This window comes from Hippoglossus stenolepis, chromosome 14 (genome assembly GCF_022539355.2).
Source record: "Hippoglossus stenolepis isolate QCI-W04-F060 chromosome 14, HSTE1.2, whole genome shotgun sequence".
NCBI classification, from domain to species: domain Eukaryota; kingdom Metazoa; phylum Chordata; class Actinopteri; order Pleuronectiformes; family Pleuronectidae; genus Hippoglossus; species Hippoglossus stenolepis.
The window spans coordinates 11,577,568-11,590,765 of NC_061496.1; the positions used below are offsets into that span (position 1 = coordinate 11,577,568).

The following is a 13,198-nucleotide window of genomic DNA, read 5'->3' on the forward strand; positions in this document are numbered from 1 at the left end:
TGATCACAGCCTGCAGGTTTGCTACGCACCAGGAACAACATGGTAAAGAATGCTACTTGTGTGCTAAGCGTTTCACGGGTGCAAAGTTTTATCTATTGCATTTAAATTTTGGGGGTATTTTGTCCTTATCGGACAGTGACACAAAGAGAGTGCATTTATATGGTATGTGAATTACACACTAGGCTAAGGGAAACCCAACTTTCCACTTATTAGTTCATGTTATCACACATACACAAACAGGTATGTCTTGCTAAAATGACCTTGAGTAAATCAATGAATAAATCCATTATCTGAACCGTTACCAACTTTTTTAAGTGTTAACTGGCCAAGCTCCTATGAAAAGTGCTTGCTCGGGAATTCTCTGATTTTAGAAATATAATACCTGAAAATAAACAAGATGGGGTCAGAACTCGTGACAATGCCATAACTCAGGAGTGGGTCTGTTATAATGTTGTAATGATGCTAAACTTAGCATCATTACATGTAGATAAGTGGCTGTAATTATGAATGTCCAAATATACAGGGCTTAACCAAAACATAAACACAAAACAACACACAAAGCATTTTGCCATCAGTTTGCTTACGTGAGCTGAAATCCTTGGGACGACGACAACAACAACAACAATAACAACAACTACTGGGCTCTTGACTCTGGGAATAGCCACAATGACCAGCTTAGATGGCAGACATGAATCATCCCTCTGTTTGGGAGCTTTGTGGATCAAACAGTATGTGGGTTGCTGGGTGTGGTGGTGGGTGCTGGGTGCTGGGGGTGGTGGCATACAGAAACAGCACACGACTTTACAATTCACAACACAGAGCAGCAACGTTTAAAAGCTTTTTCATTGAAAAGTTATTGAACTTTAAAAGGAGTCTAATTAGTTTTTTCTTTGTGCAGTAGATCTACAATGTGTGGTATTTTTTAACTGTGTTTGAGTGTAGCTGGCTGCTGCAACTTATAGATCTACACAAATCAAGAAGTCCACTTGAAAATAATGGTATTCTGCTGAGATGTAAATTAATCTTTACCAGCATCAAAACACATTGTAAGATGTAAAGTACTGTATATTTGGGGCCAGTGTTTGAGGGTGATAGGAGGTACTTAACAAGGTATTTTATCATTTCCTATAGTGAGGTTGAACTTTTTTCCATCCATACATCCATTATCTATATTCAGTAAATACATATACATTTTTACTAATTTTCTGTGTATTGGGACTGTAAAAATAAGTGGTTTCATTTGTTCACTTCCAAGTTTATGATCTTTTGAGCATGACATTAATGAGCTTTTTTCTTCACCCACTCTCTTTTTTAGGTTTTCATAGTTACTCATGATTTGCCATTAAGCCTTAAAATAAATCAGCTTGTCAGACAACTCTGACCCTTCTTCACTCACCTTCAGTCCATCGCTGGGGAGACGATAACCGAAGCGTGCAGGCAGGTCATCGAAGTTCTCCGTTTTATTTTCAAAGGAGTACTGAAAGATGGAAAACATGTTAAATATTTAACAGAGCCTGATGCTTTATCAAAACCAAAATGATGGGATCGCCGGTTTTGACCAATAGGGGGCATAAATCGAATCAAACACAGGCCTGAGATTCTTATCAAGTTGTAACTGAGACCCTGCCTAACATGGGGATTGTTTTAGTTGTTTGACGAAACACTCACTGCAGAAATGTCAGCCTCCACGGGCAGCAGGTTGAGGAAGGCGAAGAGCTGCACGGTGAAGATGGTGTAAATCTGCGTCGCCGACAGCATTAACATTCCCAGGGATAGCAGCATCTTGGCATCACGTTACAACCCCCAACTGCTGTGCCACTCACTCACAAACATACAACATAAACACACAGACACACGTAGGCCTGCAGTGGAACCCCTTTATGCACCGTTCTGCTGCTGTCACACCTAGAAAAGACAACAATACTTGCGTTAATGTAAAACCCTTACTCACAAACATAGATTAAACAGTCTTGAATTGTCCTTATATAAATGTATAAGTTCTAAAATGAGATATTTTTTTAAAGTTCCTAACTCCTAAACACTCACAATAACAATATTTACTTGTATTAGCTGCAAAAAGAGATTGAACCATGAGCCCGTAGTTCCTCATGCTACATCACATTATTGTAACCTACTGTGAGCTTATTTACAGTCGGTATCCTTGAAACACATAAATAGTGTGATTTAATCTTCAGCACTAATTTTTCTTTTGCAATTTTCCTTGATTGTGACACAAGGAAGTCAGAGTTTGACGTAAGCTATGGCACAGCCACTTAAAGGTATTGATGACAGTTGAGTGTCTGTCTTTTCTGGAGTTTTAAAAGAAAATTATGTCGACATTTAGCTGTGTGCAACAGCTTTGTCAAACAGATTATCTGTACTGTGACTCAGCAGTCAACTCGCTGAACCATTAACGTTACTTTCAGATGTTTGACTCACACTGACTGCAGCAGCACTGACTGTGCAAGGCTTGGAGTAGTGCATGTTTGTGTTAAGTGGAAGAGCATAAACAACACTTGAATACATGAATTTTTCGATATTGAAATTAATCTTCTGAAACTGTCAATAAACTTTAACAGTTTATCACTATAAGCTTGGATGTAACGAATGTCAATCACAGCCCTTTGTCCTTGTTCTTACGGGATAACTTATTCTGACTACCTGAGAAGTTCTGTGAAGCTGTGTGGAGATACTCAGTAGAGCATTTATCTCTCTTGGGTGCTGCTGTTCACTTGTCCTACTTTTTCATTTCAAGAAAATCCCCTGCCCAAGCAGCGTATGCTCTGTGGAGAACACAGAGGACCATAGAAAAGCACTGTGCAGGAGTTTATGACAATTGTCCTGTGATGTATATTTTCACTAAGCCATTGTCTTGACTCTGTGTCAGGACGATCTTGCTGCTTTTCATTGCCAGTTGCCTCGTAAAGACTATCTCAGCCTGAGGGGCACACAAGTTCATTCGGTCGAGGGCAGCATGTGATCAGGAGAAAACAAGAGCTAAAGGCTTGCAAGGCTTTGGACCATTAAGCCATGTGGTCAAGCTGTAAAATAGGGAAGTGGTATTGGAGGAAGGAGAAAAGGCTGTATGTGGTCAATATCCTGTGCACGGATCTAAAGGGAACATTTCCCCATTGTAGGACTATTACAGGAATATCTTTTCTTATCTTACATCATAATAACGGTACATTTTCTGGAAATTCAATTCAGAAACATTCTTACATACAACATAAAACAAACTTATGGTGATGTCTGTTTTTGCCAAACTGCTACATTTCATCAGTGTGATTTATTCAGTGATAATCAATGTTTATTACATTGATGCAAATATCCTGTGAATCCAATCAATTAATCTGTTTATCATTTTCTAGATTAAACTGTTTGATCAATTAATAAATTGAAACAGTGATAAATGAACACAGTGTCCTGGGGCACAAGGTGGAGACATTAAATATCTAAGAAATACAAAAATCAATTAAAATATTTGCAGTAGGGCTACGTGATATGGCAAAAAACATTATCAAGATTAAAATCATAAAAAAAAATATCACAATAAAGCAATGATACATCCTTGTTTGATTCAAGATTCAAGATTTTTACTCTTGAGTGAAGGTAGATAATCGAAATCAAATATCCTCACCGTGCCTGTGCAATGCGTAACTTTTTATATATTGCTACTGATGAAAATAATTTTGCTATAATCATCGCTATTGTTTTAACACTCAGCCCTGATTTGCAGATTAATTGTCTATCAATCAATTAATCAATTAATTGACCAATTATCACCGCTTTGCAATAACAGCCTTGCTCAGTGATTTGCAGTAGGTGTCAGTCATCAGTAGAAAATCACAAACAATGCTGCTACTATGCTGCCATGGGTTGATGAGCTGCAGGGTGGTGCTGGTGTTTATTGTAGATTTAACAGTAGTTGATATCAGAGACTCAAATGCAAATCCAGAAGATCATTATTATTATAATTACATGGCATGGATAAAAACCATCCAGAGACAGATGTATTGAGTTTAACCTGGAACACAGGGGGACTTACTAAGCCAAAAGGGGAAGTGAATGCAACATGACAGCCGGTGATCAGATGACTAAACATCAAGAGACAGTTTGGGGAAGAACTGAATTTGAGGTAACAGTGGTTTTCCTGAATCGACATGTGAGTGTGACTGGGTGTTAAAAGAGGAAATAACAACACGAGCTGCCAACTGTGAATCTGCCTGTGCTGAAGTTTAACACCGCAAATCTCAGAGACTGTGCGGGTAACACACTGAACACTTCCATGCAGCCAGACACGTCCCCGTCATACAATGTGACATAGCAACACTTCAACAGAAAGTGTTTGTACGCGTAAATAAAGCAGCGGTGTGGCGAGGAAACCCGTCAAAGATGTGGAGCGAGCAGCAAAAACAGACCGTGCTGTGCCCGAGTTAGCACGATGCTAACCCAGGTGGCTAGCCCGCTGTTGGCCGCTGTTTACCTTCACTCCTGCCGGGAGACTGGTCTGGTCCGCGGGTTCAGCTGCTGCCGGGGACATCGCAGTCTTGGTTTCGCTGTAAAAGAAGCCACGCCACGGAGGAGAGGTTCTTCAACGCCGGGTCACTGTAATCCGCTAGCTTCTCCTTCTCCTTCTCCCTCTTCTTCTTCTTTCATGTGAGAAACGTAAGAAACATCCGTCACGTCCACTGGCTCCGTACTCGGCTTCTGATTGGACGACACACCCGTCCGTCGCCCCCCGTTGCGGAAATGACTCCAGACGTAAACAGATCCACGTGACGACACCAGAAACCGTCCACAGCCTTTTACAGTCACATGAGCAGCGTCTGTTTTTACAGCTTCATCACGGCTGCACAGATACACATAAGTATTTATTGTAACCGGTAAAGGTGTGTACACGTTTGTATGAACACAGCTATCATCACCCTCCTCTTTAGAACGTGTTGATGGGTGTGATCGTATTGTTTGATAGCTGATGTTATCTTAGTCTTGTTCCATGATCCAACTTGTACAATGAAAACTGAAGATTCAGAGACATGCAGAAACAAAGACCGCTCACCTGTAGACAAAGGAAATACAAAATTGGGAGACCAGAATTTTTAGGCTCTATAGGGATGCACTGGTAGGTAGCCATTTCCTCGCTGTCCTGTCCTTACTGTTTCCTTTTTCAAGAGGCGCTTGGAGGAAAAGTTTGTTGAAATGTCTGTGTCAAAGTTCAGCTTAATTGTAGTTTTAAATCCAGGGAATAGAATTTGAGCACAAACAAAACAATAAAATAGATTATGGGTGAATTCTTTGTAGATGAAATAAATGGGGGAAAAAAATGAAAATACAGAAGCTTGGCTGACAACACACTACAAAGCAGCAACTTCAACCACTGGAGGTCAGCAAATACATGCTCTGCTTGTGTTACTCTTAAAATGATCTGTCCACCTAAAATTAAACCGAACATCTTCTTACATACCTGGTGGTTTGAAGTCTTCAACGTAGATTTTGTTTCATATGATACCCACTCATCTCTGAGGTTTCTACATCTATCACAAAACATTCGAAGTGAATTTAGTTGCTGTTGCTTTCATAGCATTGAACATTTACATTTAGACAGTTAAAGGTGCAGTGTGTAAGATTTAGTTGAAAGGGATCTATTAGCAGAAATTGAATATATAATAATCCTAGTGAGGTTTTCAGTAGGGTTTAATTATCTAAATTGTAAAAAAAATTGTTTTCTTTACCCTTAAAATTATATTTAAATACTTTATATCTACATCTGGAGTGGGTCTTCTCTAAGGAGACCGCCATGTTTTTTACAGTAGCCCAAACTGGACAAACTAAACACCTTTTGAGTTTTTATGACAACTGAAGGCTTCCACAGGTTCTCCTTAATGTTTGGAAGGGGAGGGTGAGGTGAGGGGTATTCAGCTGCAATATGCAACTTCACCACTAGATGTCACTAAAGTCTACATACTGAGCCTTTAAACCGCAGCATCTCTTTTTACAATGACTGGGCTTCGTTCTGTAGCAAACAACAACGGGTTTGTCTTTTTTCTCCCTCTTCACGTCAACAAACAGTTTAACTGACACAAAATTTGTACCAGTGTGAAGGCATCAGCTACAGAGCCTAAGTTATTGCTACACCTCTTCAAGAACATAAAGGTTATGAATATATTAAGAATATAGTGATATTGTTATCAATATTTAGTTTGCCACAACTCCCCAAATAAAGAATGTCAGGAAATTTAACCAATGTATTTGCATTTGTATTTTGCTGTTAATGATCGAATAGATAGCCTGAGATGCCTGCTCATTGCAAATTCAATGATTAATACTGATGTCACTGTTGCCATGCTTTTTTATGTCGATGACATTTTTCTGCTAATAGTTATCTGTCTACTACGTTGATTCTTGTATTAAATAAATCTGCTATGGGCACAAGTGAAAGGAAATTAAGAGGCTCAAAGTTCAATTTATTCATCCACAAAATCAGGGAAGTTATATTGCTCCACTTTTATCAGCCAAGAGTTGCTAAAGAACATAAAGATAACGTGAAGGAAAACATAGATCAAAACAGCAATGAAAGAATAAAAATATTAGAATGAAGGAACGGTTTAATCAATAGCAGTGTTCTGATTTCGATTTGTGCCCAAAGAACAGAAATCGTCACAGCTCGCAGCTCTTTATTCTTAGCCAGGATCGAGCACAAAGGCGCAGTGGACAGCTTCAGACTTGAAAAAGGTCAAATGGAAATTAACTGTCGCTTGTAAAATTTTATAGAAGAATCGTAAACGTCCAAAACATTTCAAATTACTGTAAGGTTCTTTCAGCGCAGCGTGAAACCATGTGTCCCTTTGTTTCACGATAAAAGGAAGAGCGAGGAACTGACGTAAGACCCGGGTCCCACATGGTAAAACTCACTTTATATCTGAAATACAGTAGCCTTGTATCTTAGTCCACTCAGCCTGACCTGCTTCGTGTAGGAATGTTAGAAAAGAGTCAAGTAACACAACCACAGTTAACATCCTGATACAGTAATTGTACTTCGTTGCTGTTATAATGTTATATATTATCTATAACTTCACCTGAACTTTGAGTCCAGGCATGTGATGAAGTGTAATTGTTGCTGTGAACACGGAGGCTGATCAGGTACAGATAACATGAGACTTTCTCCAACTCCACTATTGAGGTTCAGTATCTGTTGCTTCAAACAACACAGCATTTTATCACATCTACATATGCTGGGATGGATTTTTTTATTTGTGATTTACTATGAACTCATTACATAGGGATTTACACTTTGTGCTTTATTTTTTATGTAACATATATTCACCCTTTATATCTATTTCATCTTCATTTAATGCAGTTTGAAAGTTTCGTATCCAACTTTATTGAAGGATTCTACTTGTCTGTGGGGTGAGAAGTATTTCCCACCAATTTAATTTAATTTAATTTTATGCTTGTCTATTATTTGAATCTTTTCTTGTATTTTACATTGTGTCTTCTTTTATTGTACAGCCCTAAATTATATTAACTAATAAAACCTTATAAAAGCCAAATGGATACACTTTAAAAACTCCTTATTACCAAGCCAAACAGATGAGTTCATCAACTATAGGTATAACTATCATTTTAGAAATAATTTTTGAAGTCATCTTGATTTTAAAGATTTTTTCTTGACCTGTTAGATCCCTGTAAGAGTAGTTGTGCCCACACCCCCCAACTCCTGCCCCCTTCCCAACAATGACTCTGACAAACTCCCCACGCTGCACACTGCTCCGTCCCATCAGAGCGCCACAGAGGAGCCATACAGACGACGGACGGTTGTCCTGACCATGAGGGTGCTTGTCTACTTTGAGGGCTCCTGTGAGCCTTTTGACATCCCTTCAGATCAGACTGTGGGGAGCATGAAGCAGATGTTGAAGGTAATACCAGCTCCTGTCAGGACCCACGGCCTCAATGGACCTTTATACCTGGACAAGATTTGACATGATAAATATATGTGTGATGATTACTGGAGTGTTTGAGGGATCTATTGCATCTCTGGCATGATGTTGCTTTTGATGGTGAAATAGTTTGCATTGCAAATTGCTTTATACTTGTATTTGTGTTGGCATGGAATGAAAGTAACACGGACACAATACTGTCAGTCTATTATTTGTTATATGTCAAAGACAAAGTACCACTGGAGAGGTATTTATTCAGTTCACTTGGGAAAGTAAATGCAGCTTCACACTGAACATGGTCCATCACAAATGGATCTTGTTCATACTCTATCCACTCTCTCCTGTAGGAAACATTTCTTGTGCAACTCTCCGATGACAAGCAGGTCCGGCGCTTCCTGGAGCTGAGCTATGGTGGTGCTGCTCTGCAGGACAGCTGGGCACTGTGTGATGTGGGTGTCACCAGTGGCAGTGCCATCCGATGCCTGATAAAGGTATTTAATCATCTAGAGTTCACAGATTTGAAGCTGTGTCAGGATGTAAATACAATCAGCGTTTAATGATGCATGTTGGGCCACAAGGGTTTCAGACACTTTTAAATAAAATGTTTGATTCAAAATGTTTGATTCAGACATTGGTGTTAAGTTTTATTTACGACAAAATGGTAAAGACAATTCAGCATAAAATAAGCACTTTTTAAAATCTAGTAATCTTTTAAGTCAAAATCATTGCAATAAATCCTTTCGATTTTTAAATTTTAAAATTGTTGGCACTTTATAATTAAATAGCACAGTTATCAGTAAATTGGCAAGTGGATATTAAAACTTATTGTTTATTTTTCATGAACAAATAAATGACCAAACCTATATAAGTTTTAAGTTTTCTTGTTAATAGTTTCATTGAATTCTTAATGAGGAGAAACAATAGGGATGACACAATGCTTTCGTACATGTGCTATTCTTTAGTAAACATCAACATGAGTTGGCTACTGAATTTAATCAGAGTGGGTGTCATTTTTTTTATATTATAGGAAAGCAATTTTCCACATGTAGAACTAACTGGTGCACATTTAGTGCCTTGCTCAGCAGCACATCAGTAAGATGGATGCATGTTATCACAGGAGTTTGAACTGGGTTTGTTCAACATCTCCTCACTCACTACATATAATCACTAAAGATGATTCCATTTTAAAACACACCATTCCTGAATTGTTCATTGTTCCCATGTGAGCAGCAGCTTTGCGGGAAATTACTTTATGGCTGCAGCTGAGATCTTTAGTTTTTAGTGTGAGGTGTCATTCCAGGCTCATCTCTTGGCAACCTGGTGTAAAAGTTACAAGTTGTGAGCGTGTGTGTTTGTTTTTGTGTGTGTGTGTGTGTGTGTGTGTGTGTGTGTGTGTGTGTGTGTGTGTGTGTGTGTGTGTGTGTGTGTGTGTGTGTGTGTGCGTCCTTTCTCAGCCTTTGTCATCACTTAACATCCACTCATAAAATCGGTTTCTATGGGATTTATAGTGTCTCTGACCAATTTAACTCTCCTGGCGTTTGAATGTCGCGGCCTGGATACATCCGCTTTGACATTTCACATGTTTTGTTCATTTCATTTCCAACAACTTGTGAGTCAGTTCAGTTAAAATGCTTTATTTATGAAAAGTCATTTTAATAAAGCTTACATAGTGTCACCCACAGAGGGGCAGCAAACTCCAGGATCATTACATGCTGCCCCTGATAATGAGACTCCAGCATTCCCTTCTTTGTTTATGTTCAGCTTTTGTTGTGTTTTCATATTAAACAATGTTAGTTGTGAAATTGGATCTAAAAAAAAAACTTCAAACTGGATAAATCCAATGTTTTACAATACATTTAACAATTGAATGTACAACTTTGTGGATAGTTTGTAAATGGTGGTTCATCCTAGTACAGTGGCTGCAAACTTAAATAAATTGTAATAAACTAAAAGATGAAAATATGAAATCGACTACTGCCTCTCAATTCAATAGAAGATATTTATTTTGTCAACAACCCCTCAGTGGGATGTGATACAAGGATTGCTCTTGAATTCATTTGTTTGCACTATTAACTACATCAACATTATTCCACATTGATTATTTTTCAGAATGAGCGAAGGCCTGTGATGCAGGTGTTCAACGCTGTGACAGGAGAAACGTTACCAGTCACAGGAAGTGAGGCTCTTCTGCGCATGTCCGTCGCAGGATTAAAAACTATGGTGTCCATGCAGAGTGGCCTCCCCGTCAGCACCTTCAGACTCAGCAGCCTGACAGATGTGCAGCTCTTTGACTGTAACCAGCTGCAGGATTACGCCATTGAAGTAGGTATGGTATGATTACTGTCTGTGCTGCTACAGGACTGATGTGTGCAGCTTCACAGTGAGTGCTGTCTGGCTAATTTTTGAAAAAAACGAGGAAAATTTCATTGATTCAATGAAAAGATAGATAGATGTTGTATTGACTTAGCTCATGCAGAACTAAATTGCTTCAGATTTAAAAATGTACTGGCTCCATCACTGCAGAATGGAGGTTAGTATAATATAATATATTGTTTTAATCATAAAATATAATCATCTTGTCATGATAGAGCAAGGCTATTGCCATTAGCATTCAACAACTACTGTCATAGTCTTGCTGCATGGCCAATGTTGACAAGGTGTAAGCCTAAAAGCTCCAATATGATGGACAAAATCAATATATTCTCCTTAAAGATTACTTTGCTGTTTGCATGCATAAGACATATTAAAAGATAAAACAGAGTAAAAGTTGATTTATTTTTCTTTATTTGTTTATTACAAAGGCACTACTCTCCGTTTGGACACGTGGGATGGGTGGGTGGAGTTCCTCCACGGTTGCCTCCTGGGCCAACGATTGAAAGTGCAGAGCCACCTATCAGAGGAGAGGAGTGTGATGAGGTCAGACCTGACGTGAAGAAGGGCCTGGTCACAATGTGAAGCAAATATCGCGGGTCAAAGATCACCTAAGTTGACTGTGGAAGCCATACAAAGCCATGCTGCCATTTACTTCACCACAGGAATCCAATGTTATATTCACCTATCTGTGACTGGGCCATAAAATGTGACAGAGCTGTTGTCGTGCATTGTATTCAACTCACATCAAGTGAAAGTATCCTCTTATTCTCAGGTTTCAGCTGCGGGTGGCGCTGTACATCGCTGCCTCTTTAGGCCACCTGGACCTGGCGGGCTGGCTGCTGGAGAGGGGGGTGCATTCTGAGGAACCAGTGGGAGTCCATCCGTACCGCCAATGGTGCCACCAAACCACCCACCAAGATGCCGGAAAGAGTCCCATCCATGCAGCTGCAGAGGGTGGTCAGCTCCTCATCCTCAAACTCTTCATCTCAAGAAACCTTTTGAGTGTAGCTTGTCGGGACCCTGTAGGTCATGACCCTTTGAAAATCGCCATTCAGCATGGCCACAGGGATTGTGTGCGCTACCTAGCCAACAAGCTGTGCTCTGTAGTATCCCTTCCTAATATATCACTACCCATGCGGATATACCGTCAAACGAAACGCTGGGTGAGTTTGGGGCGGAGAAGAGTGGCCTCCAATCCATTCCAGTACACCAGCGCTCCATTCAAAGGCAGGGTGGGTGACATGTTGCTGGTAGATGGCTTCAACCAGCCGCAGATGTCTTCCAAATCCAGGAGAGCTGAGACCAAACCAAGGAAAAGAAACAGAGTTAAAGCCGTGCAACACTTACCACTCATTAGCAGGTCTCTCCCCTCCAAAAGGCCACCACAACAACTACCCAGCCTGCAGTCTGTGAATGACTTTAAAGAGACGCAGAAAAGGTCGAAGCAAGATGTAAAACACAGAGATGATGACGCTTGGAATAAAACAGAGGAGGGAGACAACAGGTTCACACGTCTCCCGCCAGTTACCAGAGGAGGCACCCCCAACTCAGTGTTTGTTGGGTCACCATTAAAATCATCCAGTGTTCTGACTGCATCACTGGAGTCCTTCTCTCAGCACTGTGGACGGACACCAAGGGAAAATGCTATATACTACCTGAGTATAGCCAGGTCTCTATATTCTCTACTGTATATGTTCATGTGCATGTAGCTCAGTGTAGGTGATTATAGGTGCTGCTTAGATTTTTACAATCAAGACATTTCTATATTTACTTTTGGTGATCTCTGCACTACATTCTACATTCTGTGCAACATGGTTGAATGTGGTCGAAAATAAGATTATTTATTGGGAGATGTGGATCAGTTTTTTTCTGTTCAACAGAGTTAATATAATTCAATACATTTAAAAAAGGTATCACTGTGTGTAATTATCTTTTCTCTTTGATATAGAACATTCACAGAAAAACCTTGGTTGAAGCAGCTGAGCATAGCACGGACTTTGGTCAGGAAGCAGCTCCACGCCATGGATTGATACTCCTGCATCCTGCCTCATCGTGTGGCTCTCGCATCAGCAGCCTGAGAGACTGAAGAATCCTTCAGAGTGACAACTGAGGAGTGTACCTCAGGCTTAACGTGTCAGTTAAAGTAATACCTGTCTGTCTTCCGGCAAATATCTGCCTTTCTTTGCTCTTCAGAAAGATGGAGAGAATGACAGACATCGTTTATACATGCAACTTTTTTTAACGTACTTTTTTTCAATTATGACATATTATGTTGGACAGAAGTCCGGACAGTGACTGGCCTTTGTTATAACGACTTGCCTTAAGTGGAAATTCAAGGCTAAAACCACTAATATCAAGTATGTACTATTGTACATGTACATTTTTTGTGCACTTGCTACATTCTGTATGTCATATTTCTCTATTCCTGAATCACATTATCTATTAACCATTTTTTAAACTTGTTTTCCTGCTTTGTATTTCATCCTCAACGATATGAGGAATTTTACAGGCTCATATAATTTCTTATATGAGACTGCATACATATTTTCTTTAATTTGTATTTTGGCTGATTACTACTGAGTTACTCACCTGATTTATTGAAGACATGAACTTAATTAATTGCAAATGTACTCATTCAGGTGCTGGTGCAATAAAACATGCTAGAAAGGGAGTCTGTGACCCAAGCATGTCATTGTCAACGACTGCTGTATGTAATTATGTAATTGTTGACTGCTGTATGTAACTGCTGTATGTAATAAATAAAAGTCTTAAATCTTGACTGAAGTGCTTGTCAAATAAAATCAGGTCATTTGTTTTTCTTTTATAAAACTGCAGCAGCTCTAATCGACCTCACTCTATGAGGGTGTGTCGTCTTTATCCATGTGGAG

General features: G+C 39.5%; 2 protein-coding genes across 2 annotated transcripts in view; one reads left to right on the forward strand and one right to left on the reverse strand.

Annotated features, from left to right (window-relative positions):
* rnf13 (ring finger protein 13) overlaps nucleotides 1–4,716 on the reverse strand; it is a 40,106-nt gene extending 35,390 nt beyond the window's left edge. Inside the window, exons 1-3 of the mRNA XM_035177234.2 lie at nucleotides 4,484–4,716; nucleotides 1,669–1,905; nucleotides 1,397–1,477 (exon numbers count right to left, since the gene is read on the reverse strand). Of these exons, the coding sequence (XP_035033125.1) occupies nucleotides 1,397–1,477; nucleotides 1,669–1,782 (195 nt within the window). The 5' untranslated portion in view covers nucleotides 1,783–1,905; nucleotides 4,484–4,716. The remainder of the gene's footprint in view (nucleotides 1–1,396; nucleotides 1,478–1,668; nucleotides 1,906–4,483) is intronic.
* A 3,054-nt stretch (nucleotides 4,717–7,770) lies between these two features.
* LOC118121058 (protein ANKUB1-like) lies at nucleotides 7,771–12,956 on the forward strand. The gene is made up of 6 exons (XM_035176702.2): nucleotides 7,771–7,916; nucleotides 8,285–8,428; nucleotides 10,047–10,263; nucleotides 10,739–10,853; nucleotides 11,083–11,979; nucleotides 12,259–12,956. Exons 1-6 carry the CDS (start codon nucleotides 7,827–7,829, stop codon nucleotides 12,338–12,340), a joined length of 1,545 nt encoding a protein of 514 aa, XP_035032593.2. The 5' UTR covers nucleotides 7,771–7,826; the 3' UTR covers nucleotides 12,341–12,956.
* Nucleotides 12,957–13,198: the final 242 nt, after the last annotated feature.

Bases quoted from the DNA above. Each gene is read 5' to 3' on its own strand.
- LOC118121058 (XM_035176702.2), top strand. From the start codon at position 7,827: ATGAGGGTGCTTGTCTACTTTGAGGGCTCCTGTGAGCCTTTTGACATC. The intron at 7,917-8,284 runs GTAATACCAGCT...TCTCTCCTGTAG, and splicing joins GCATGAAGCAGATGTTGAAG to GAAACATTTCTTGTGCAACT. The intron at 10,854-11,082 runs GTCAGACCTGAC...TCTTATTCTCAG, and splicing joins GAGGAGAGGAGTGTGATGAG to GTTTCAGCTGCGGGTGGCGC.